Source organism: Calonectris borealis, chromosome 12 (assembly GCF_964195595.1).
Source record: "Calonectris borealis chromosome 12, bCalBor7.hap1.2, whole genome shotgun sequence".
Lineage (NCBI taxonomy): Eukaryota > Metazoa > Chordata > Aves > Procellariiformes > Procellariidae > Calonectris > Calonectris borealis.
This window is the reverse complement of record NC_134323.1, coordinates 18,370,821-18,398,288: the sequence shown is the minus strand read 5'-3', so window position 1 is coordinate 18,398,288 and position 27,468 is coordinate 18,370,821. Positions and strand designations below refer to the sequence as shown.

General features: G+C 38.8%; 1 protein-coding gene across 1 annotated transcript in view; it reads right to left on the bottom strand.

Annotated features, from left to right (window-relative positions):
- Nucleotides 1-27,468, bottom strand: part of PLCG2 (phospholipase C gamma 2) — a 64,693-nt gene that overhangs the window by 17,957 nt on the left and 19,268 nt on the right. Inside the window, exons 3-19 of the mRNA XM_075161488.1 lie at nt 25,067-25,207; nt 22,311-22,404; nt 20,783-20,830; nt 16,437-16,521; nt 15,575-15,658; nt 14,074-14,117; nt 12,822-12,894; nt 11,692-11,793; nt 11,397-11,515; nt 9,906-9,991; nt 8,828-8,948; nt 7,212-7,380; nt 5,226-5,330; nt 4,917-5,006; nt 3,726-3,904; nt 2,709-2,909; nt 1,293-1,412 (exon numbers count right to left, since the gene is read on the bottom strand). Coding sequence (XP_075017589.1) covers nt 1,293-1,412; nt 2,709-2,909; nt 3,726-3,904; nt 4,917-5,006; nt 5,226-5,330; nt 7,212-7,380; nt 8,828-8,948; nt 9,906-9,991; nt 11,397-11,515; nt 11,692-11,793; nt 12,822-12,894; nt 14,074-14,117; nt 15,575-15,658; nt 16,437-16,521; nt 20,783-20,830; nt 22,311-22,404; nt 25,067-25,207 — 1,861 coding nt within the window. The remainder of the gene's footprint in view (nt 1-1,292; nt 1,413-2,708; nt 2,910-3,725; nt 3,905-4,916; nt 5,007-5,225; nt 5,331-7,211; nt 7,381-8,827; nt 8,949-9,905; nt 9,992-11,396; nt 11,516-11,691; nt 11,794-12,821; nt 12,895-14,073; nt 14,118-15,574; nt 15,659-16,436; nt 16,522-20,782; nt 20,831-22,310; nt 22,405-25,066; nt 25,208-27,468) is intronic.

The following is a 27,468-nucleotide window of genomic DNA, read 5'->3' as shown; positions in this document are numbered from 1 at the left end:
GTAAAAGGTATTGGTACTTGCAGTGAGAGCACCAGTGCTGTAAACTGGACCAAAACTGCTTTGTGCATATTAATCATGTGAAATAATTTCTCCCTCTTCCAAAGCCTCTTTTATTCAAATTGAATTCCAGTTGCCTGATTAAATTCACGAAAAGACATTCTCACTTTTCTACAACGTACAAGGCCTTGAGACAAATCCATGGTTTTGCTTAGATTATGTTTCCCTATTTTTTTCCCCTACAGATATTCTGTCATCTTCATACTAACACAAATGTCTCTGATCAGACTGAGAGTCTCTCTGGAATCCGCTGCTGCTGATCTGCCGCTGTCCCTAAGCAATAGACACGCTCTCCTCAAAATAAGTAGCTGTCTCTTCCCTATAATCATTTTGATAACTACAAGAATCAATTTTGAAAGAAAAAAAAAAAAATCTCTTGTGCTTGAACACAAGGTTTGTGCTTGCATTGATAACAGTAAAACCATCCACTGACAACCACCCCACCCACAGAAGACCCCTGCATTCTTTCCAAGCTGCTGAAGTTTTAGTACTTCTTGTTTTCCCCACTGTGAAATGGTTTTATGAGATGCTGCAGCTCAAGTTACTTCAATATCCATCTTGGTAACAGCAGAAAGCTTCAAACCAAAGTACACAGGGGACTGGGGAATTCTGGACATCTTCAATACGCAGTAAGGCAGGTAAATAAGAGGAAAACAAGTATTTGTTTTTCCAAAGCAATTTTATATGTTGCAGAAACACGCATTTTCAGAGAAACGCAATTTGATTTGAAGGCACAATGGAGAACACCACAATTCTATACATTTTAATAATGTTGTTGCAAGAACCACAGTTTCAAAAATATTTTCCCTGGCAAGAAAAGCTGACGATTTCATTTTGACATTTCATTTTGGTCAGTTATATGACAGGGCAGGATTTCCAGGCGATAAGGATGTAGAATCACTGCTGAACCAGCACCAAAGAAAACTTAAAATAACACCCTGTATTAAGGAGTGTCAAGGAAGTGAAGAAGGGCCATGCACAGTTCTGTCCAGGAAGAAAGGGACAGTCGGTGCCCAAGTATTCTTTATAAAACCACAGAGGTTTATTCTAGTCACAAATTAACTCTGGTACACATCCTCATACATGGACCTGCTGCACAAATCAACCATGCTAATTACTCGAAGTTTGAAAGCAAGAATTTCATGACTCTAAAAAGACCACGGTATTTTTTAAATAAGAAAAAACAGAATGTTGTTGGGCTACTAGGTAATGTAATCACATCTGTCTCTTCTTACCTGAAAGTCATGGCAAACGAATCAGGCTCATCTCTCTTTCTAATCAGAAAGGCTCCATCTCGAGGAATTCGCATCAGCATGTCTTCTGCCTCTCCCCGACTCAAGTTGCTATAGTACCAACTACAACAGTTAAAAATCGAAATGGACAAAGGATTACAAAGCTTGTCAAATGTCATTCAGTAAGAATAACAGGCAGCATTATTAACAATAGGGTTTCAAACATTACAAGAAAAATTATGCATTAGATTTTCCCCATCTCGCCACCTATGACAGCAGCCTATCACAAAACATTGTAACACAGCAGCTTATTTTGGATGAAAGGATCAAGAATATATCAGAACACCTTGTCTGTCTGAAATCATAAAACATAAATCTGCATTTCTTCCTGAAACAAAGGCACTGAATCCTGCTTTTAGGCTGCCATTCAGTTTTCAGTACTTACTCAGTTTTGACAGAGTAGATTTAAGGAAAAGCCCAAACACAGACAAAAGAAAAACACCAGGCATTTGAATTCTTTCATTCAGAGCTTGATTTTATCTTTCACGGTAGGGATGGACCTATCTTGGATCTAATGTGCCTTCAGCGAAGCTCTGGCCACTTATACTGGCAGTACATCTCCACCTTATACAGAAAGGCAGGAAAGCCTAGCCCTTAAACTCTATCGTCCCCTCTCACTGGCTTCCAAAGTTATCTACGGGTGGTCAGTGACTCCCATATCCCGGGGGGAGGCATGAAAAAAAAGTTTGAAGTCACAGATGAATATTTCACATGCAAAGGAGATTTACTTTTTCTCACTGCAAAGAAAACAGGACAAAGGGCAGCGATTACAGTGTTCTGCCAGCAAACAAGAGCACGGTCTGCCCAGGATCTACATCAGGCAAACAGCAGCTGGAAATAAACACTAAGCTACACTACTTCCTATCAGCATGGGGCAAAGCCAGCCTAACCAACTCTGACGGGGGTGAGGTGGAGGGCAGGATTAGGAAAAACGTAACTGTTTGGGCTCACTGCCCCAGAAATAGAGTTTCCAGGTGGCACAGACCATGACCACTTAGTTGCCAGACCACAGCCAACTCCTAAATATCTAATCCAACCCACTGGGTGTTGTAAAACACTGAGCAGAGAAAGAAGGAATTGGCATACTTCCACAGCATTACAGTTCTCACTGATTTTCCTAGTTGCTGCTAGTAAATTGCTTTCCCAGTGACTGCTCTCTGTTGCACCAGGTTCTCACAAAGTCAGTGATGTAACTCAGCATCTTTCAGGGAAGCCTATTCCTATGACATCCGCAGACAAGCAACACTCAGGTGCGCTCCTGAATCCAGGGAATTTTCTCTGCAAAAATCCAAGACCATCTAAAACAATGCAAAGGACACTGACATAACAACCCTGGTGCTTGCCTTCTGCTGTACGTACTCTTTAGTCTCATGAGGGCTGGGATTAGGCACAGCATCAGTCAGACGCAGCTCAAATTCAGCACATCGCAAGTGGGCCTCCTTGTAGTGTTGAATGAGATCATAGATGCTATCAAAAGTAAGGTTGTCTGTCAGGTAGTATTTCACAGTGTCCCCATCACTTGAAGAACGGATCCGGCAGTGCTGGACTCTACCTGACCTCCTGAGGAATTGAAGAGGGGCATAAGGAAAAGAAAGGTTTTATAATAGGTTTTCTTTTTTTGAAGCATTTCCTCACCCGTTCCTGGTCAACTACTTGGTGAGCTTGTGAAGAGGCAAGAATTCCGTAACATCTCGTAAAAAAACAAATTAAGAACAGCAACAAAAATCCTGACAAGTAAGATTACAGGTCCGAAAATAATAATTTTCAACCCACAATGGTTTAAAATCTGGCACACACTTACTCCTTGCAAAATTTGCTCTGACAGCTCTCTGGGTCAGAAATCTATCTAATACACTATTCCTCATAATGTCCCAACCAGAAGGAAAAAAAAAAAAAATAGACTACCAAAAAACCAAACAGCCGCCCCGAAAATTCTTTATTTTCCCTCTAGAAAATCCTTTCATTGAGAAGATCAATCTCTGCTAATAAAGGTACACACTACCTTTTCAGTGTAGATACCAGTAATTTATCCCTAAATTAAAAGATCAAATTTTGGCCCATTGAGGAAATAACAAATCCTATATTCTGCCAGAGCACTAGAAAAATTGGGGTGGTGAAGGGAGGAATCAAACCAGTCAGTCCTCTCTTGACAACTGTAACACTTCAAATGAAGCCTACTCTGCCAAAATGCACTATGCTACACTGAAGTTTAATTTAGAAAGTAGTCTTTCACAATCCCATCAATAACATTCGAGTAATTATCCTTATTCTTATTTCCTCTCAGTTATAAATGCATACTTGAAAAATACACACATTTTTGTGGAATGCCATAAAACAAACAAAACCCACATAAAATTTTTATGACAATCATCATACCAGAATGACAAGGTGCAATCATTAGGGAAAGCCTCACTTTCCCTAACTAGGAATGTCCCATCCTTGCCACCCATTTCAGCACAATATTCCTGGAGCAGTTTCTCAGCAGTTGTTCTCCCCTCTTTCATTTTCCCATGGAACCATTTCTCTTTTAAGTGCAGTTCAGTACGTTTCACCTCCTAGACCAGAAAAAAAGAATTTTTACAGTGCATTTCTAATTTTATGATTTTGAAACAAAGTACTTGTTATTGATATAACAATATAATATTTCAGGATTTCAGCTCTTCCTAGCCCTGAACCATCCTTCCACAAACAAGCCAATCACCGTTATAGTCACCCTTGACTCTCCTCCTCAGTCAAGCCATTTCTTTGGAGCAGTGATCAACTTCAGCCTTATTCAAATATGTAATCAACAGAAAGTGAAAGAATGCAGCAATGCAAACACCGATTTATATTTTCAAGGTAAAACACCCTACTGCTAATTCATAGCATTTCTAATCAGCTTTTTCCAGGGTTCATCTATGTTCTTCCCTACACATTATTTTACTAACATTAACATCTAGCTGAATGGGTAAAATGTTCTGCATGTGCAGAGAGATCTCTGAACCATGCACATACATGTTAGCAACGAAAGAGCGTGCACAGAAACCCGAAAGATCAGAACAAGAAACCATGCTGAACGTCACTGCTATTGCAACCCTTACTGAGCCTCATGTTTCTGCTTTGCCAAGTAATGCATGCTCACCTGTGACAAACACTTTGCAAATGTGAAATGAACAACAGGCACTGGGTAAGAGGTGTGCTGTATTACGGACACAACAAATCTTAGTTCATCATACTGTCTAGTTTGAGAATAGCAATAATACTTAGCCAAAGGCATATAAAGATTTTGATTGTCAGTGCTCGCATCAGCATTAGCATTTAAGTACCAAAATTATGATTCATTGTCTTTGTACTCCTCTTTGCAAGTCCTCAATTAACCAAGGGAAGAAGTTATTTTATTAAAAATAGGGTTAATTGGAGTACCTTGGCAAAGACCCTTTTTAAAATTTTTTATCTCCAGATACACTTGTTATCTGACACAGATCCTCTATAATTTCAACACTGGCATAAAAAATACGCATCTGTAGACACTGAAATAATCTGAGAGAATAAAAAGAACATGCTTAAACAACAAAACATAGCCATCACCTTTGATGAATCTTCATCAGCATTCTGTTCTATATCATCGCTGAATGAAAGCTTTTCATCAGCAATAGCACAGTAATGCCGAGTCCATTTCTGAAAGTTGAGAGATATTAAAACCATTAACAAGACAGAGGGAAACTCACTGACCACAATTTCAAAACAAGGTGTAACAATAAACAAAATACCTTCTTCCCCTCACTCACATCTGTTCAACTGGCAATATTACTTACACAAATATTGAGAAAATCCGTGTAAATTTCCAGTATTACACAACCTAGTAACAAACTGTAGCAAATGTCACATAAATGATACCTGTTCTATTGTGTCCCACATGTAAAGTTCTCCTTGTTGCTTTTTTTCTTCTTTCTTGTCTTCCAAGTTCACATCAATGTCTCCCTTTGGCCCCAGTTTTTTGTGCTTAAAAACAAACAAAAAAACCATCACACCACATTCATACACTTACATAGAATCATATATAAAATCGGTCATAATATTTCAGCATACTCAGTATTACTGGAAGTATTTTCCTTCATTGCACAGCCTTCTTCTGTCATTACCATAACAACAGCTGTTCCACAAGACTTTATGCAACAGGGCTGGAATTTCTTTCTTTAAAACGTAAATCTCATAATAAAGGTTAAAAACTTAGTAGAGGTACCATTCAAGCAATGAAGAAACAACTAGTTTGTAAGAGCTCAACATTCTTTAGAGGACAGAAAACATGAAGTGACACATAGCAAGAAATAAGGATAAAACAAGAATCTCTCTGCAAAGAGCAGGACATAAGGAACAAAAACCAAAACAAAACAAAAAGATAAGGAATTGAAATGAATAGGGAATTCACTCTTCTACAAGAAAAATGAGAAGAAGGGAAATCTTTTATGAAAAGAGGGGATTAAGTTCTACTTTCTTGAGAGTGCTCACAAAAAACAGTGGCTCAAGGGGCTAAGGGTAACATCAACTACTTAACTGCAGTTAATGATGGGATTAATCATCTCATATCTAGTAGTTCTCAACTACATTCAGTTCTGCATAGCCTACTGTAGGTAGATTTCAATTTGACAGGCTTATCTGAAAAATCCTGCAGGCCCCTAAAGTAGGAGTTGCCTCTGACTGTTTACTGACAACATTTTCCAAACAAAAGCCAAATAACACAACTAGCTCACTGGCAGGTGCTGATCTATTTAAAGATTCTTTAATGCTCTTTTAGACAGGACAATGTGATATGGACGTTCTCTTATGCAGACTCATAGTAGTTTGTAATTCCCTTTAAATCAGATCTGTCATGTTATTATCCACATGCCTATGCAACTCCTCTCTATGCTCTGCAAGGTAACAACAGACAGTTTGGAGGAAAAAAAAACCACACCAAAAACCTAAGCACAGAACTTTTGCACCTTATAGTGGGGTGCTATTATTTCCAGTCTTACATTCAAGAGCTGTATGCTTTTATCTATCTACCCTTATTTTTCTTCTGTTCAGAGGTTTAATACATAGGATGCAGTACTATTACAAGAGCTGGAAAACTGAAGCATGGGCAAAAGTAATTATTATTTTACCAAAGAGATCATGAGCAGCCCTCAGATTCTCCATCTAATTTTGCCTTTCGAAAAGGTCTACTGCAGTTTCAATCTGAGAAGTCATCTTTTGGTTATCTGCCTCATGTTGTTGCAAAACAGTACTGAGTAATGCATCTGTATTGCCCAGAAGGTAAGACACTCTAACAGTGACTGCCTTCTAATAGGAGCACCTCTGTGTTTCACAAGTGGCTCGCTAAATTGCACATTTAAATCACACCCATCGATTTTTGAAGTTTGCAAGCAATCCTGGTAAGTGTGCAGTCTGCAAGTGCTTTGGGTTTCACTTGAATAAGAGGCACTCTTTGGAAAAAAAGCTAATAAAACTAATCTAACTTTCTATTCAAGAACATACTTTTATCATTTTTAAGCAGGCCACATTGTGCAAGAAGTCTATGATGAGCATCTGCAGCAGTGAATCCTTGTTGAAATTTAGCAGTGACATTTCAGGAGCTGGAAGACCTTTAGAAAAAAAGCTGACATTCGATCTGGCACTTGAACTAGCAACACTTATTGCAGAGAAAACCAATAGCAAGCACTTTAATATGTAGTTTTACAGAACTCCATACAATATTGCAAAATGTTACTAGCACACACTTCAAGCATGGGGTTTCTTGTCTCTCAACAGAAACTAACAGCTAAGCTGTGAAGCGAGAAGTAGTATTTCTGACTCCTGCTCTTGTTTTCCTATTTTATCAACCAGCACACAAAGCAAGCCTACCTTAATGATGATTTTTTCTTTCAGCTGGGTTGGTGATGGTAGCTGATCTGCACTGGCTTCAATAGGCTTCATTAAAAGCTGATCCCCAAATACCTCCTTGAACACTTTGGCCATGTGTCGCTGCTGCTCCACACTACAGTGCTCTTCAATTGACAGAATGACTGGGTATCTTTGATGGAGAAAACAAAGACAATGAAGACAATTTCTTTTTGCTACAACTGGCAAGGCAAGGAAAACAGCACCTTCCCTCACTCCCCAGAACAAAGAAAATATTTAAAGCAAACAGGAAGACAAAAGGAATAGAGATAGACACACAACAGATAATAACAGATGTGCAATCATTGAATCGTTAAGGTCAGAAGGAACCTCTGGAGACTATCTAGTCCAAGGCCATTGGGGCTTCTTTGGGAAGTACCAATTCCTAGGTTAGATCAGGTTGCTCAGAGCTTTGTCCAGCCAAGATTTGAGTATCTGCAAGGACAAGATTCTTTCCAAGCTCTTTGGGCACAGTTTCAGTATTAAAGTACCATTACATGAAAATTTGTTTCTCCTCTCCTCAAAATTGTGTCTGTTTTCCTTGACATGCACGCTGAGAAGAGTCTGGCTCCATCTTCTCTATAATCATCCACTAGGTAGTGGAAGATAGCAACCAGACTCCCTCATTAACCTCTTCTTGAAGCTAAACAAATTTAGTTCTGCAAGCTTCCCCTTGAATATCATGTGCTCCAGCCCCAATATTGAAAACTAAGGCAAAGAAAGCATTGAGCACTTCAGCCTTCTCCAGTCACTAAGTCTCCTGTCCAATCCAGCAGCAGGCTCACATTTTTCTTAATCTTCCTTTTGTTGCAATTGTACCTGTAAAAGTCTTTCTTGCTGTCCTTCACATCCCTCAGCAATTTCATCTACAGGTGAGCTTTGGCTTTTCTAATTTTGTCCCTGCATATCCAGGAAATACTTCGATATTAATTCTGGTAGCCTGTCCCTTAATGCATTCACGGTACTGATGGTCCGAAACCATAATGCAACATGTACTATGGTTGTCATTAACACAATATGCCTGTGCAAACACTGTCCCACATAAGAAAATAATGCTTCTCTACGTCCAGCTGGTAAAGTGGAAAAACAGGACACTGACAGCCCTTTCCCAATTTTTGGGCAATATTTTTCATGTTAAGGACATCTCAGCACAAGTTACAGAAGGGCAGAGCAGAGATGCAGATTTAAACGCATGTTATCAGTTCAGGAGGCATGCTATGAATTCTACGTCTTCTCAGCTAAGACCCCCCCTACAATATGAACATCACCTGATTGACGTATTGCTTGTGACTTGTAGTATTTTATTATTTAAAAAAAAAATTTAAGATATACTATTCAGCATTGGAAGTTTCATACTTCAATTTAATAAAAGAAGACCCAAGCAAGGAGATGGGAACCACCTTAGGGTACTCACTATCTTCCTTAGCAGCAAACTGTTATGTAATGGGACTTTTCCTCAAAACAGAATCTATTAGAGACCCACATTCGGCAATACTTTTTGCTCTAAATTACAGAGAAAATAAGTTCAGGAAGGTCTAAGCATATGAAAACAAGCTTAAGGAAAATAAATCAAAGCTTACTCAGATGCAACAAAGGCATGATCTTTGATTGCCTGTACTACGTCATCAAATTTGATCTTTGTTGTCCGTGTCCACCCGTGGTAAATGATGGGTTTCCCATCAGGACCATCCCAGCAATCCACTAGGAAAGACAAGCAGTGGAAAAAGGAAGAGACCAAGCAGTTACTTAAATAACTCTAGTAGAAAGAATACATCCAAATCTTCAGTATTCCACATACTGAGTCATAGACTTTAATGTTCTAATAAAATATTCTATTAGATGAATTTATATCTCTCACAGAGGAAATTAAGTTCACTTAAGTAAGAGCAATACAAATAAAATACAATATAAAATTTTCCCAAAGCATTATCATGTGGGAATCTGGAAATAAGGAATTCAGGCAGCTATACTGTCAGTCTATTAGTTTACAATAATTTTCCAGGATAAATATTCTCCAGCAAGTGGCAAGTTGCCAGCTTATCTCTTTTGTTGATTTTAACCCTGAAACTCTAATTTGAGATACATTTTGCATTAGCCAAATTGAACAGGCAGTAGCAACTAGTTTTATGAAGTAACTTGTGAAATAACATGAAATTGCAGTCAAACATTTCAATAAGGACACAAGTACAGGGTTAAAAACGCATACACAGTCAGTGGAAAACAAACACACAAAGACACCAACTGATTTACAAGCAAGTTAAGCAGGATGACAAATGGCAGCAAATTACAAAAATCTCTGTGCCTTAGGCTTGTCTGTATTACAATGAAGGCAAATAAACTATCTACACAAGTAAATCCAGTTTAAATCCTATGCTTTCATATAGTAAATCCAAGATTGAATTTTTGGTGTACAGTGAGATGAGATTTAGAAAGACTTTCTTAAAATTCCAAGGGAACAAGAATCAGAGCAAGTGAACGGGGCAATAGTGAGGCATAGGAAAAACAATTTAGGGAATCAGTGTTTTTTATATGACTAACTTCAACTTCAGAAAACAAACTAGTTCTTGATTTCAGTTCTTTTTTCTTTCTTGGTAAACAGGAGAAACTCTACTTATATGGACAGCATGTTACAAACCACTCCACAAACTCTTTACTCACACTCAATACATCGACATCCCATTCTAAGGCACCTGATGTAAGCTTCTGTGGAGGATTCACTTCGAAGCTGGTCTCCTGTCAGATATCTAAGGAGTAAAAGGAAATTGTAAAAGACAGGCAGTCAATTTCAACCATTTCCCACTCACTCACTGGATGACATTTTTTCCTCCTGTCATGGAGAAGGTATGTTGATTTTTTTTTTTTTTTTTTAACTTGCGATGGAAGAACTGGACTCTGCTGAACCTGTTGCTACCAGATTTTTGAATGGACCAAATTATAGGAGGTTAAAGGCTCAATTTAAACATCAACCAACTCTGACTGACACATTTCTGGAGAGTAAATCATAAGCTTTGAAACATACCTAAACCTCATCATGCTGAGGCATAATCACGTTGGAGGGATGTTAGAGGCTATTAAGAGTGATACCACACCCTATACTTCAAAATATACTTATAAGCTATATCCATACCCACTTTATTTCATTCCCTGCAGTATTTTATTTCTTCATCTCTCCTCCCTCTCTTTACACCTTCTTTCTTTTCATTACAACACCAGATGAGTAAATCCCCTTCACCCGAAGGCAGTTCAAACTCATCATCACATAGGTTTGTACTTGGGCTAAAGAGCTTGCATACCACAGATTGTCAAGGAAAAGGGCTGGATACCTTAGACACAAACTAGAGAAATCAGCGGCTAAGTTACTAAGTATAAAATTCTAAAAACAGTAACAACAAAAATACAGTCCCCAGGCCTTCAAAGTTCTGGCTGTAAAATAAACTCAAAATAACAAAGAAGAGCATGGATAGCAAACTCCACTCTTCCTCTACATCAGGCACCTCTGTCTGCTCTAATCCTTGTCAACCAGGCAAAGACCATGAATAGCAAAGTCCTGATCCGTAGATGTGCTAATTTAAGATCTCTGTACTCCTTTCCTGCTCAGGACCGAATCTTTTCCACTTTGTGACACTGTAAACTGTCAGAATCTATCAATAGTGCACATCACTGCCTCCTTTCCCAAGGCAACAAATCCACTGCCCTTCAGATCACACTAACAGTACGGGATTTTCCCACAGGACAAGTGAGGTCCTTACGGCATTCTAATGTTCAGGTACAATTAATGCTGATTAACTAACAGCTTAACGAGGCTGTTGGTGCTTGGAAAAAAATGGAAGGTCCTTCAATAACTTTAATTTCTGAAAGCAGAGAGGCTGGAACAGTTTCAACTCAAGACTTCTTTCTACTTTTGTAACAGGATTCAGGGTTTGGGGCTTCTGGCAGCTGAGCTCAGTTGTATCTCAAACCCTCTAAGACCTTAAGAGAAGGGGAAAAAGGAGTCCCACAAACTCTAGTTGCCACATTTACATCACACTTCAGGAAGGTTTCACACATCCACGCAGTATATTTCTGGCATAATTTAGAAGTATTACTTTCTCCTAACACATGCTAGGTCTGTTTGAACAGGGATAGACAATGGGACTTTTGGTAACTTACGTGTTATGAGAGGAAGAAATCCAGTAATGGGACAAAGGATTATTCATGTCCTGCGCATCTATTGAATCATATTTCTCATCCCAAATACTGTTTTCTTTTGCAAAAAGGTAAGTGAGGAACTACAATACAAAGAGAGAGGCTGAATTTAAATGTTTTTACCATACAAGACTAAAAGAAACCCAGCAATGTAGCAAGAGAAGCCTAGAGGACCTACCATCCAATTAACAAACTAGGAATTAGCAGTGAAAGCAAAAAAAAGTCCATGAGGAACTATTAGAAAGTATCATTATCTTACCTCATCAACAAAGAGGAAGGGTTCAGCAGTTTCTCTCATAGTGTCATCAATAAACTTTGTCATTCGTTCTCGGACTTTACTGAGATCTTGTGCCCAAGATTCCTTCAGAAAATAATAAGACAGTAGAGAAAAAGCTTTAGAAGTAGTGTTATGTTATATAAAATCAAATAAGGAACAGAGACACCTATAGATGTGATTTACTTCTCTCTCACCTGGCTAGTTTACTGCCAATATATTTTATTGTACCCACATATCTTAAGACTTTCCTCTATGATGTCTAAGGGCGAAAAAGAAGATCTCCATCTAAGTACCTTTATATAGATTGGAGGCCCACGAGATACATACTACATACGTACACATATGCATGCACACACACAGAAAAAAGCTGGCCTCCTTGAAGGATATGCCTTAATTATAATCTCTCTCATTTCTAAGTGCAATCTGAACGTCCTTGTAACACAGTGAAATAGGGAGAAAAAGAAAGTAGCAAGCTTATACAGGAAGTGTAGGTCTCACTTTTCAATCATATTTGCAACCTGGAGCTTAGCAGCACCTAGCAAACATCGCACAATTTTTTCCCATGGTGTCTGTGCTAAATAACATTATAGGAGACTATGAAGACATGGTTCCAATCCTTGCCTCCACTCTTATCTGCTTGCTGGTATGGGACATCGAAGTGGCTCCATTCAATAGAAAATTACCTTTGACGCAAATGCAGGCAGGCAGCTCAACTTTTTATGTAAGAGCTGCTAAAATGGGGCCATGGCTAAGGCATTACCCCAGATGTACCTAGCTGTAACAGCTGTAACTAGGCCAGGCTTTGACATACATCCAGTGTTTATTTCTAACCCTGTCTGTTTAGCTACATGACTAAATGGAGACCTGTTAAAACCTTATTTACTTTGTCCACACTCTCATCCTCTGGTGCACCTTCAGAATCTTTACATAGATGAAAAATAATAGTTCTTGTGAATTTCAATGGCAACAAATAAGGAGAAATCTTTCCAAGGCCTAGTATCACAGCTGACATCAATCATACTCTATGACACACCATCTTTATTTTTAATGAGCATAGAACTCTGTGAGACAATCTCAAAAAAAATAACTCAAAATTTCTGCAACCTTCCCACCTGTTGCTCATGTAGCAGGAATCTCTGAAAGTCATGGAGATGAACTGCTGAAGCATCTGGACGGTCAGTATTTCTTAAAAAAAAAAGAAAGGGAAAGTGAAGCTAAAGAATTAACAGAGCAAGCGTCATCAGATGTTATAGCAGAAAATAACATGGATTTGTATCTTGGATTTACAGTATAAATGTGCTGCCACCACCAAGAAACTTTTTATAACTTCAATGGAATTTAGATTAGGCTTGTAATAGTGTACTATCTAATTACTGTATTTTAAGCCTTTAAATAAAGCCTCCTAGATTCCTGATATATTTTTGATAGTGATTCACTGGGAGAAGTAGCAAATCTCTGCTCATTGCTTTGTAACAAATGAGCAGCATTCACTTGACAGGGGTGTTGTTAAGCTTAGTTGAGGCATACGGAGACACTGTTCTTCTAAATTAGCATAGAGCCACACTTCCACAAACAACAACTTCCATGTATTACTCAGATGATCCACTGTGATAGATCAAAACCTCCCGAAAAAGGAGGCAAGATGCAGCTGCACCAAGAAAAAGTGACACAACTGCCTTCTCTTTTGTAGGACACAAATGCTGCATGGTCTGGTACCAATAAGGTATTTATAACCTACCCATCCTTGATAAATCTGTGCTTTTAAGCAGTCTCACAAAGTTTAATTCATATGACATGACCAAGGGCTAAGGAAATACACTATACACTCAGAGCAAACTTTTAAAGTAACTTCCTTAATCGTTTAGTGTAATATTCAAAACCAAGATAAACTGGTTTAATTCACTGTCAAAATGTTAGCAATGCCTGTGACCTCCCTTTTCATGCTGTACATATCTATCTCAAGTCCACCAAGTGAAAGATGCAGAAACTGTTACTATCAGCATTCTGCTCAAGTCTAGGCAAAGCCTGTGCACCACACCACTCTCCAGACTGAAGTTAAAATTTCTCCGTCAAACTGTCCTTCAACAGTTCTGTTCAGCTCTTAGTAAAATCAGAGGATAGGCAAATTTGCTTGTTCAAGTCCATGCCATTTTGGTAGTCAGAAGGTAAAAAACATTTATCAAATTATATTCAGGACTTATTTCCATGATAAATTCACCCTTCTGAAGGCAAAAAAAAAGTATTATTTCTTTTCACTTACTAAAGCATCAGAACAAAAAAAAACAGTGATGTAATTAAAAAACAATCCTGCAGCACTACAACCATATGGAAACGTGGAAAAATAATACAAATGAAGAGTCTCACCCAAGAATGAACACAGAGGAATCCTTTTTGAATTCATCAAGAATCTTAAAACACAAAAAAACAAACAAAAGACACAAAAAAGGGGGAAAAGATAAACAACAAAAGAATATGCAGTTTTCTATCTAATTCCATCTAATAATATCCACTAGTTTGGGAAGGGGAAATAGATGCATTTCTGCTCTAGAGAAGCTGCATACAAGTTGGCAAGACACATTTTGAATTAAACACATAAGAAAAAACATACTGCCAAGGCTGGCAACTGCACTTCATGCCTTTCAGTGTGAACACACGCAATTCTCAGGTAGAAAACTTGCTATCGATAAGGCACCTTATAGACACAATCAGTCAAGTTTCTGGGGAGCTTTTATTGTTTGATATCCCAGAAAAACTCAAATTATGTATCATCCATCACATTTATTCATGTGAATATAAAACCCAAATTGCTTCCAGCTTGGAGCAGCATAGTTATAGATCGCAGGAAACTTATCAAGTGACCCAAAGCAGTTGTTGAGCGAACTGAGGAGTTTCTTTGAAATGATCCGTAAGGGGCGATAACAAGAGTTTAAGGAAGTCAGATAGCCTCCTTATTCTGTGTTTTACTCTTCAACTTTCTGCTCAAGCTAATTAACTAGACTTTCATGGCCAAAACTAAATGCTGTCAGTAAATGGACATTCTTTATGACTTCACAATAATTTCACCATCACTTTTAAACAGCACAAGAAAGCTCTATTGCCAAAAGAAACAGCACTGACTTTCACTATCGAAGCTTCTATTTTAGCAACTGCAAGTTGAATCAACAAGAAGCACATGTCGTCAACAAAGATGTTTATGCAAGTAATTTCAAATTATGTGTTTTCGCACAGTTTTAAAGGATTCCTAACTTTCAGAGTCACTAAATGTCTGCAGTTTCCACCAACTGCATGAATCTATGCAATGAATATATGGATATAATAGTCAGACAGTTGCCCATATAAATTAGTTAAAATGTAATTCCACTGCATTCCCAAGGACTGTCTGATGCCCATCTTGTAATGGACTCACCACCACCAAGCATGAGAGACGATGAGAACTATAGCTGTTGTTTGATGCTCAGGATACATCCTCGTGATTTACAGAATGTTCTTAGCGATAAAAGATTAATACAAGTGTGGAAAAACCTCGCTCCTATCAGTAAAGAGATCAGCCAAGCCTAATAAAAAGACATTCTACATCCTGAACAAACTCACAAGAAAAGTTCTTCCTAGAAACCCCATTATATCTGTGCATATCTCTACTACCAACACACAAGAAGCAACATAAATGACTTATTCATCTTCTTAAGCCAATTGCTGATGGTGACTGTTATCTACACATCAAGTACAGTACCATACCCTTTTTCTGTTACAAGAATGGGGAAAAAAGGAAATTAGTAATGAACAGAAACAAAAAAATAATCAGCATTCACTCTTTATTCTGATCAAGCAGTTTAACAGTATGAAGACTACTTAGGAAAAAGCTTACCGACTTCTGTTGTTCAAACATGATTTTCTTGTAGAACAAATGAAATTGTTCAAAACTAAGTTCTTCCTTGTGAGCGCCTATTTCCTACAATAGAAAGTAGCATGCAGTGAATTTAGAATTCCCTGAACTGCATTTGCACAGCAAAGAAGTTACTCTTGCTCCAGCTGCCACCCTCTCACACATTCTGTTCTACTCCAACTTCATTTGTTTTAACCACTTGGGATTTTTTTAATTTATTTATTTTTTTAAGAATACAAACAAGTAAACAGATCCTTGGTTTGTGACATAGTGCTCCTCGCCCACATCTTTGGCCTTGCATTTTGTACCCTAACTCCATTTCCACTATGTTACTGAGAGTGAAGTAGTGCCTCATTTAGTCATTGTTAGCTGGAGCAACAGAAGCAAGAATGTATGCTTTAAGGGTGGAGAGTTGGAAAGCAGGAAAAGGAAAAGGTGGGGATATTTAAAATTCCTGTAGGAATGGAAACGACCTTCAGAAGTTATTAATATTAGCACAACTTGGAGTGAAGAGGTTATTACTTGATCATATTGCAAAAAAATTCTTTTTCTTATATATGAATTTTATCTTAAACATAAAGGAGCTTCCTATGCACTTGCACAGTATCAGCACCGAAGCTCAAAACCCAGTGCTGGCTTTGGTCAACCATACAATGAAAAGAAGGAACATTTATGTCTATAATTTCTTACAGGCTTAGATATAGGTAAAGCCAAGCTGAGAAATTAACCAATATAATTTATTTAACTGAATGTGGTAAGAAGCAAAAATATAGGCAGTATCCTGAAAAGAAATAACAACACCTATCAGATAATACCAAACAGATGTAAGTTATCAGGTAATTACCGCAAACTTATCCTTTAAGAACTTCATGCTGCTCACTTTGAAGTTTACTTGGGGAAGGACAGTTTTCAGCTCTCTAAGACTGATACTGGGAAAAAAAGAAGAAAAAAAAAAAAGGTAGCAAAAATTCCACAGTTCTGCTGTATCTAGTCAGCTACTAATATATTTTCTAACACAAAAATGTGACTGTTGAAACATTTTATGTAGGGGTCATCTCACATAACTGTAAACTTCCATAAACGTTAACACCTAGATGTGAGCAAGCTAGACATGTTTTCTAGTTAGTGGGGAGAAACAGGCATTTCAATTAATTTGGGCATCCGTATTAGGATGACAAGAACCATGCTGCAGAGACACCCATTTCTCTCCATCAACAATTAATCAGATCTAGATGATCAGCTCAAATGTAGATGTTTACACATGCTCAGATGAACTGCAGCTTTTCTTCCATTGTTCTAGTCCCACTGAAACTGGAATATGGACACAGAAAACATTATACAAAGGATATACCAAACGGATGAGCAGAAACAGAAAATAAAAAACTCCAGTTTTCATTACCATTACAACCTTTTCCTCCAGCTGATATTCACTTGGATGGTAAAATTGATTTGCAGCAGCAAGACTCTCCCCTTCTGCAACATTTGAACGTGACCTCATCCTCCTCTCACAACCAAGTCTTCCCAGAGAGGATTACCTTCCACGTCCATTTACACAGACCTGCTGAGCCTTTTTACAGAATTTCAGAATGTCCAGTGATATACAGCAACACTTCAAAAACCAAAGTTTTCTAGATAACAGCAAGACCTTTCAAATAACATACTTATTTCAGATTTTAAGCAACACAGTGCTTACATAGACCAAGTATTTAAGCAATACTTATATACAAAGCTAAATCTATTAATCGCTGCAACACTTTCTGTCCACACATGCTTTCTGGCCGTACATCAAATTATGTATGATGTATACATCAAACTTCTTTTGTTGAAGGAAGACTGTATTAGAAACAAACCTGTGAATAGCTTATTTCGAAAACCTCAATTTCCTTCACATCTTTCAGTTTTCTCATCAACCTCAGATTTTATTCCAGTGTCCTAGGTGCTGCTGCCATAGCATCCTTCACTGCAAGCTCAGAGCAGCTCACAATATTTACTACACTTGTCATCAAAATGGAAATAGGAGGTAGAAGAATGCTACTATAATCCTGTATGAACAGAGAGAGGGGCAATTTCTAAAGGAGCTGGGTGCCCAAATGCTTTAAATGTGCCATAGGTACAGGTGAGCCAATCTAACAGCTTACTGCTGTTACAAGAAGCAACCCCAACTCCTCTCCTTGTGCCCCACTCTATTTTCCTGTTGCTATGGTCCCAATGCTTCCATAGGCCAGCTGTGATGCTCATCAAACCTTCTGCTAACCTGATTCAACTTGCTAGGTAAGCAGAAAACTATGTGGCCGAGAGAGAGAGAGAACAAGTTTTCCACTGGCTTCATCAGGTCACCCAGCTCACCTCATGCCCCGATCAGCGTCATAGCCAGAACAAGAAAAGGGCCTGGAGTGCCTGATTAGCAGCATGTAGAGATGGTAGAGGAAAAGGAAAGAGTAAGACTTCATCCGTTCCGTAGCACCAAGCTGGTACACCAACTCAGCCATCTCCTGTAGCCCCATTTCAGTCACCTGCTATTCAACTTGTCTTTGGATAGCAAAGAACAGAAATTAGGTCGCATGTTCTAGGACAGAGTCTCAAAGTGTGGGTACTCTGCGTAGACACTGATGTGAGGTCTCAATGAGAAAGTCACAGCATTACAGTGGGACATGTGAAGGGCACAAGGACAGGTCCTAGAGTGGAAGATGAGGGGAATCCATGGCAGCAAAAGGAAGCGGGGAAGAGTCCAGAGAACGCAGGCACAACATCCATGGGTCCTACTGCCAATGCCCACAGAACATTAACGCAATACCAACAGTACCCGAGAAAACAAGGCTAAGGTATTCTGTCTTGACCTACAGTGCAATTCATAAGCCATTAACTTTCTGCAAACACCGGGTCAGAACAGAGTCACTTGAAAGCAACAAAAACAATTAGCACCTAGACGAAAGTAACACTTCTATTCTACAGTGTCCGTACAAGCAGCTACCCTGTGAGATATTCTCATCTCCATTGTGTAGAGAGGGAAAGAGGCAAAGCAAGAAGGAACTTAGCCAAAGTCCATGCCAAAGCCAGATTAGAACTCAGGAAATTCCTGGCTTTCCGCCTTGTCGCCAGACCTCTGGAAAAAAACATGTCTTTTAGGAGCAAGATTGAGGACTCCGTTTGTACCCTAAACACCACGCACAAGCAATTTCCTCTGGCCAGACAAGTGCAAGCCAAAACAAAGAGCTGGGACTTCATTACCGCTGGAAAAAACTCAACCTGTGAAACAGAACTTGCCTGGAAGCCTAACCTTTACAATTAACCTCCCCAGAAACTGCAACACTAAACATAATGAAACTCAGTCCAAACTCCTTTCTTGAATTTTTCGAAAAGCATGAATCATCTATCAAGAGAACAAAAAAACTGCCCTCTCCACAGTGCAAGTCCCCTTCATCCTAACCAGACTGCCTTGTAGTGACAAAACAACTGTAAAGCAACAAATGAAACCTCTTCAGCAGACATATACATCAGCCACAGCTTCTCTATCCTAACATTCACTTTTGCTTCATGATCCCCGCCAACATATCCCCATTGCAGGGCTAGTTTTTCAAAATACATCAGGAGGTATAAGCCAATATCCAGTAAAGGATGGTAATTTCCCCTTCACCACTCTGGCCAGCTTAGGAAACACCGTTTTGAAATGGCGTCTCAGCTCACACTGAAGCCAGCTACACAATGCCACAGGCTGTCTGCAGAATGGTGTTATTTCCTGCAGTAACAGTCTCATTCACACAATGAAACACCACACTTTATTTTGCTTTTAGGAAAAGGCCTAAATGAGAGGAAATGCTTGTACTTTTCTACACTGAATTACACCTGAGAATAAAATGCATGTTCCAGACAAAGAGCAAAATAATGGTAAAGTAATAGACATAGGGGAGGAGGGGTTAACATTCTTCTCAGTGTCGTGTGATTTCTGGCAACTCTCAGGAGAGGTATGCAACTGAATTCATTTTTTTTTTTTAAAAAAAAAGTCTCCTTTGTTGTGCAAAAACTACAAACCCATGTCACACACGGACCTGAAATGAACTACTGAAACTCAAATATATAAAGCTACACAGCACACCGGGAGCTACAACCCGTGGGACTTCTTTCACGTGAGAAGCACCACGTCAGAGGTAATTCTATGGCTTTGGTCTATTCGAATATGTGGCAAAGAGACAAATCTATGGACCGAGGCCAATTGCTCACAAAAAAAAAAAAAAAGAAAGATTTTGCCCTTACTCCAAACCACTAACTTGGCTTCCTTCTATTTCTACCCTCAAGAGTAGCTTCTGCTTCCCACTGTTAAAGTAACTCTCTCACACGGTACTACTCTGTCATACCAGTAGTCTTCCTCCTCCCCTCCCCTAATATCCTCAGGTATCTCTGTTATCTCCTCTTCCTCTTAATATTCTGTTCTGTTCTCCTCACAGCTCTGACCCCTGCAGGAAAGAATTCATGTTATTGCTGGGACAATCCTATCTCTGGAAATATCTGACGGAGCTGCCGTGACTAGTTTTAAACTAGATACCACACATACTAGCCATGTTCAGGCCCCATCAGGACTGAAACGAGGGAAGGTTAATCACTTAAACATCTGCCCTGGATCTTTAGCAGCCCATGTTGAACTCTGCTTATGCAGCTTCATTTTCACTAATGCCCAAACAAGCTTTTAAAAGCTGGTTCTGGTCTGTCTACATTAGAGTGTAATTACTCCAATGCAAACGCACTTCAGTAATGAAGGAAGAACTGGTGGCATAGCTGCACAGGAAAACTCACAGTGGGTTATACAGTCCAAGCTGCTGGGCTCCAACTTGGCTATAAAAGGGCAAAGACCTCTATAAAGCAAGCAACCTAACATACCTGCACAGCTGAGCTGAATCTCTACAGTAAAACTGGGAGAGACAACTCCCTTTCCTCATTCTGGCAGGGTAATTCTAGGCTAAAAGTAAAACTACGTATTTTTCATACTTGCTTCCTCATTGTACCACATACATGAATATGAATGAGTGCTATGAACAAAAGGCAAAACTCAAGTTGTTAAAGCAAGAGCAAATGCCATTTTCAGGGGTCTCATATTTCACATCTTGGATGAAGAAGTGTTTTTTTCTTTTCATTTCATGTTAGAATCTGCAACAAAAGTTCACTAAAAACAAACTGAACAAAGAGAGAGGTTCTTACCTATTTCTTCTAGTTTGATCAACAGAATAGATCTGCTTTCTCAGCCAGCTTGTGGAAAAGAGGGAAAAAAAGAAAAAAAAAGGTTTAATCTAAGAATTATAAAGAAAACACAGCCAATGAAATATCAAAATCCATAGATGAAATTCAATAGGAATATTTGAGAGTCATCAATAAGCAAAAATATTTCCAGTGCAGCATCCAAGGATTCAGCCAGTTTTATAACCGTATTTCTAAATATATACTTTTCTGCTGCTTAATACTGCATCTTAAAGTCCCATAAACAATGCAGGAAGGGGAGGGGCAGGCAGGACAGAAAAGAATGAGCAACCAGAAGCTGTAAAAATATAAGTGGATAAAACGAGCCAAAACTTCAGCTAGTCTAAACTAGAGTAACTCCATGAAGTCCATTTAAGCCAGCTGAGGCTGCTGGCTCAAAGATCTGTTAGATGCATAAGAATTAAAAATTAGGGGGGAGGAAGAGGGGTTTAGAGAATTTTAAAGAAAATCCTCATTAGAGTGCATGTCAGTTTCAGGTGCGCAGCAAAATGCTATTAGCACTATTAATAGTAAATACACACACACGATTTTGATCTGAAGGATGAACACAGCATGTCATTATTAAGCTTATCCGCAGCCTCTACAGGAATTACTCTGCTGCACAAAACATAGCCTGGAACCCAGCAGCACTTTGTGTAGCAGCTTGCTGCAATACCGTACAATAGATAAGAATAGATAATACTTTCTTCCCTACTGGAACGGCACGTAGGTAAGGACAACATCAATGTCAAAGCCACAATTTGGTCAGGTAGCAAGCGAGGACAGGGTATATCCTCACAATAGGTAACAACAGTGACCACAAATAAAAATGTCAGCAGTGATGAAAAGTAATCAGGTAGGGAGACAGCGTTAAAAGCTTGTCAACAAAACTGGCATTCTGAGGATGAGTACTTTCGCGTGCAACATCCTCAGAAGCACTAAGGGTACAGTTTCACCATCATATGGCTGGCTGCTAAAAAGTAAACCTTAAAATGTTCCATTTCAGCCTGGCTCTCTGAGTCAGCTGATCACATTGCCATACAACGCAATGGGTCCAATGAAAAGGAGAAACCGCAAAAGCGCACCTCAGAATTATTGGGACAGAGGACACATGGACATCTACTAGAGCAAGCCTACTGTGATTGCATAAGACATTTGCATTTTCCAAGAAGTCAACGCACATTTACACCAGATGTTCTTGTGATCTCATTACGAGATTTTTGGTTTGGTTTGGTTTTGGTATACAGAACAAGGTAAATTGCAAGTCCACTTTAGTGGATGCAGCAGAGCACAATTCCAGAACATGTATATAGCAAAATAGACATGGAGAATTTCAATATGAGCTTTCTGTATCATACACTAACTGGAGAGTAGTTGTTGTTAAGGTAACTGGCAGGCACCACTTGTTGCACCTTAAAAATTTCTTTCAGATTTTCCACTTTCAATTCCAAAGAAACGCCAAGTCTCACAAAGTGAAAATACATCCACATACCTCTCTGTGATCGCAGGTGTGGGAGCACTCATGACCTCTTGATACAAGATATTCAAGCCACACAACCATTTATCAGCATCATCTTTAGAGTCAGCTGAAAAAAAAAAATGTGCTATGAGAAATATCAGAACAAAATCAACACAAAACTAAGACATAACTTGTGATGTTTAGATAAACCCTAGTATACAAAGCTGCTGATTAACCTTTCCCTTTGCTAAATCTCATTGCAAAGCTTCATGTTGCTAATAACAAAACTAATAAAAAACAGCATAAATTTGGGGGGTGGGAGGGTTAATTCTGGAAGCTCTGTCAAAAAATACCTCCTTTTAGAAGCCTGTTTATCAGGGTAGGCAAGTTTCAGTATCTCAGCAGAAAAACTATGAAACTACTGCTGAGCTCTTGTAGTAACACAATCAAAATTAATTTTCTTATCTTCTGTGTCCAAAGTGGCAAAAGCCCTAGATCTAGAGCAGTCGGAATTGCACAGACAAAAGAACTCAGTGTATTATAGCATAAAGCTAGTTCATTATATTCCAAGCAACCTACAAGAAAATTGTAAAGTACTGGATTTTGATGGACATAACCACCTCCTGTCTGTCCTAACCATGCCTCTAAACACAGATTGTTCCAGACTAGACTTAGGCAAGAGGAACAGGAAGGGAGCAACGTACAAAACTGGTGTGGCTTATCTAGAACACATTTTAATACAAGTTAAGTTAAAAAAAGGTCTAAAATTCCTTATGTGGCTTAACACTGGAAGCCAGGTACATTGTCCTCCCAAATTGGTTTATCACTGTCTTGTTTTGGTTTAAATGTAGTTTGCCTTTCCATTTCCCAAACCAGAAGAGTCCTCCACATCATTTCACGTGACAGCATTTGGTAATGCTTCCACCCAACAGAAGCAAGATGATTAACTGCACGCTGGGTATAGCCTTCCCTAGGGAATACCGGTTAAGCTGAAACCAATTTTTTGGGCCTTGGATGAGATGCTATCATTACAGCCTTCAGTTGGGCAAAGTCCATTTGCTTTAGCATGCTGGTTCTGAAATTTCATTAAGGCATTCTTCAATTAAACCAGTTCTGAAAAGTTATTCTCACACAGGAGCTATAATCTGTGCAAATTGTTTTAACTGCCTTCAAAGCAAAACAGCTTCTTAAAAGATGAAGATTCTATTTTATTTAAACATACTTTCAAACAATGCTTTATCCCCCAAGGATGAAGCTAGAGCCCAGCCTCAGCTACCCATGGAAATGTTTTTCAATTAGTTACAATTTCAGAAAGAACACCCACTACCACTGCCAAACCAATTCTTCTCCGAAGACAATTCTGCCCTTTATGACAGCTACCATTCCCTTTAAGTAATAATTATTTTATATTGTTTTAAGAAACCACGATAAAGCATTTGAACAAGGAAAAGGATTTCCCCCTTAATTGAAAGTTATATCATGTTGTTCTGCAGTTCAGCATTACAGCAACATATCTCATGGTACCAAGTGTTTTCAAAGTATTGGCAGAGGCCTGGTTTTGAGAACTGCCATGGAGGAGGGACGGGGGCTTGTTAGAGGAAATAAAGCTGAAGTACCTGGCACAGCTACACTTAAGCACAGCCGCTTACTCAAAAGTTTCACAGACTTCAGCCAACAATGGTAAAACTTATTTAAAAAGTTAAAAGCCTGTAACAATGGATTAGTCACAAGCAGTCTGTAATTTCCAGTGCATCAGACTGCAAAAAACCTGTCTTCTAGTACTGCAATCTATAAGCAATTAATTCCATTTTAAAAAAAGCTACTGTTAGCATTAAAATGCTTACAAAGCACTCCTCTTTTCTCCCATTAAGATTTTGCAATGTATTTAATGATTTAAGTGGACAAGTGTGTTCCTGCACAGGACAGAGAGAACTACCACTCCAAATAAATCGCCTGTATGATTCTAAACCAAGGATCCATCACAAACTTTTTAGAAGAGAAATCTCTTTGTAAAATCCACTAGTTAGAAACTGTATTCAGTCTGCACTGTAAAAAATTATATCCCTTTTGATTTCAAAATCTTTGGTTTTGCGACCGTGGATAATCTCACCTGAAATAAGAAGTGCCCCAACCCTTTCCACAGATACAGGATACAACCTCGCTCGGTTTCACATGTACCTCTTTATTTTCAATTTATGACCTTCCAGTTTTATTTATGGTCTCCCAGTACTTCTTTAGAGGAGGTTTAGTATTATCAGGTGACACGCACACACGTAACCCAAACTAGAACTTCATTTTTCCAAATTAGTCTGCAATTGCTCATAGGTGATAGGAAAGTTTCTGTGATACAACTGTAGTCTAACTCTTTATGACTATTGTTGCCAGAATCGTTCTGGCCAGACTAAAAATGCCAGGGCAATATTCTGGCCACACTGAAGACAAGAGCAAATCCTTTGCTGACTTTAAAGAGGACAATGCCACCTCTGCTCCTCAGTGTTGAAAACCTTACTAGAGATATTTAACCAGCAAAAGTCTACCTTGCTAGAAACGATTGAGCAAATCGGAAACTACACTCACATGATACACTATCTGAAAGCAAAACATTACAAATGCAGCAGTTCACAGACATAAAGGGCCGAGTAAAAGGTCTATCTCCAGATTTTAAACATCTGGTGCACTCCTGAACTGCAGAAGTCAAAACCACGGTATTCTTTGCATTACTGTTCCATCAATATATTTGATTTGTTCAATCGGTAGGTTTAAAGCAGAAACAAAGAAGAAAAAAGTACCTGCTAAGCTTAAGGTGTTGAGGACAAACTGGGTACCATAAAAAACAGTAAAGCAGTGTTCTTCTCTTTGCTTTGCTTTGCAACGCTCAAAATCCTTTGAATTCTTTCCTGGGCGAATTTCTTTTATTTCCATCAGATCCACTGAAAGGAAACAACATTCAATCAGTACAACTGCACTTACTTTCCAGCAGAGCCTGAAACAGTAAGATGAACAACTCAAAGCATGCATATATATATAAACCTACAGATCTTTATTTGGCAAGAAGCGCAAATTGCACCAGCTTGCAATCCACAAATCCACAACTAAATATATTACTGACTAACAGACAACAGTATAGAAGGACCAAAAGAAGAAGAAAAATAACTTGTCATATTTTTATCATTTCACTATCACTGATTATCCATGGACAAAGTGTATACGCATAGCCTCTTTGGATTACAGATGACACGATTTCACAGATGGCATTTACTCTAAGCAAATTTCCAATTGCCATGATAACTGTTCAGAGACAAAAAAGAAAAGATACAACTTCTAACTTACCCACCTAAAAATTATGCATCAGATCTTAGACAGTCAGCTAACCTTGTCAGCGAGACAGCTAAGTACAGTCACTGGCACTTGTGAGAAAAATATTTAAAGAAGGAATATAAAGAGAAAATCCAGCCTAATAATTAAAATGTTTGTGAGTTTTTTCCTGGTCAGCTCCAAAAAGTGTCTGTCATTTAACATAACCTGTTATATCACTTTCAACTTGCTGCTTTCTACAGAACACAGATACATGTTAGAGCATAGCAGAATGGGAACGCTGCACAAGCACACATTTTCTCAAGTCAGCTCCCTTTTTAGCAAACCCTTGCTACGTGGCCTGCATAACAGTAGTGAGACAGCACTGAAATAGAAATATGTGCGCTCTCAAGATAAGATACTTATTAGAAAACTGAGGAAGTGGTTTTGTTCTGCCTGTGGACCAGACAAATAAACAGCTCTTCCCATTTCTGGACAGTCTTGACTTATGAGCTACAAGATGAAGAGGGAAGAAAAACATTTCATGGCTGCTCTTGAAACGTGTTTATCAGACCTAGAAAGATCCAGGGAAAATAGCTGAGGGTTTCTGTCCATGCATTTAAGAATGCCGCAATACAAAAACCCTGTTTTAAATGAGTACCTCATCAGTAAGGGAAGACAGTTAATAACATAACGAAAAACCAACTCTGCTGCCAACAGAGGGGGAGCTGAACACTGTTTAAAGCTTCGGCCTGTGTAACACTGGGTTTCTATGATGCCAACATGGAGAGGAGGGAGAGACAAGCAAGAAAGTTCATCAATAAAATCCTGATAATGAAACATTAATTCATCTTGGAATTTCTTATTCTCTGCAAAGTATCCCAGGCCAAACTTTCCACCAGACACTCCTTTCTCCCAGTCATTAAACAACTTACCTTGGGAAAATGGGACCTCAAAGGTTAACCTGAACTAATCATAGGACACAAGCATCTTCTTCAGCTAATTTTTTCAAGTATAATTATCTGCAAGATAGAGCTTTTAATATCTCAACCTCTGTGTCTCAGCCACCCTCTCAAACCAAGAAAACATCTCCTAAGAATTGGATATCTGATTGGCCAAGGCCCCTAAATTTACATGCAAACTACTAAAAAATGTTCATGACATGACCATAAATGACCACCAACCAAAAGCTCTCACTGATGACTCTGATCGCCCTACCATCCAGAGTCTACTTAGATCCCTAGCGGTATATCAGAATATCCATCCCAAAATGCCACCATCTGAAAAAGCTGATCTAAGTCCACCAATTCACGTTAATATCAGCAGAGAAGAATCAGGATGCAGAGGTAGAAAGTACCCAAATAGAGAGGGAAGGAGGTTACCTGGCTGCAATAAATGGCATGGGACTGCACACCATGCTGGACCATTATAATCATGGGCAAGAGCAACCCCAGTCACCTCTTCTGCTTTCCCTTCACCCAACAAATCCCTGCTGAAAAACACAGTTTTAACTTCAAAGTGAGGCACACCTTTCATTTCCAGACTCCTATAAATCCACACATATGAAAACCACACCGCAAAGACCCCCTCAAAGTATAAACTATAAGCAGCGATAAAATAGATTTCACAACCTGCATTGCTGTTGTCATTTCAAGTGGCTCTTACCTCATACTGACCTCTGAAACAAACACACAAACTTACTCAATGTCTCCCCTTAGTTACATATACTCACTGCAGTTCTTTTCCTTGCATTACAACCCTACCATCCCATTCTCCTGCGTGAACATATGTGTATACACATATAGGCACAAGGATTTTTGTATGCACAGGTTTCACACTGGTAACCATATTATTGTTTCTCCGACTGGTCTTTGAAAAAGACATTGCTATCCTCATT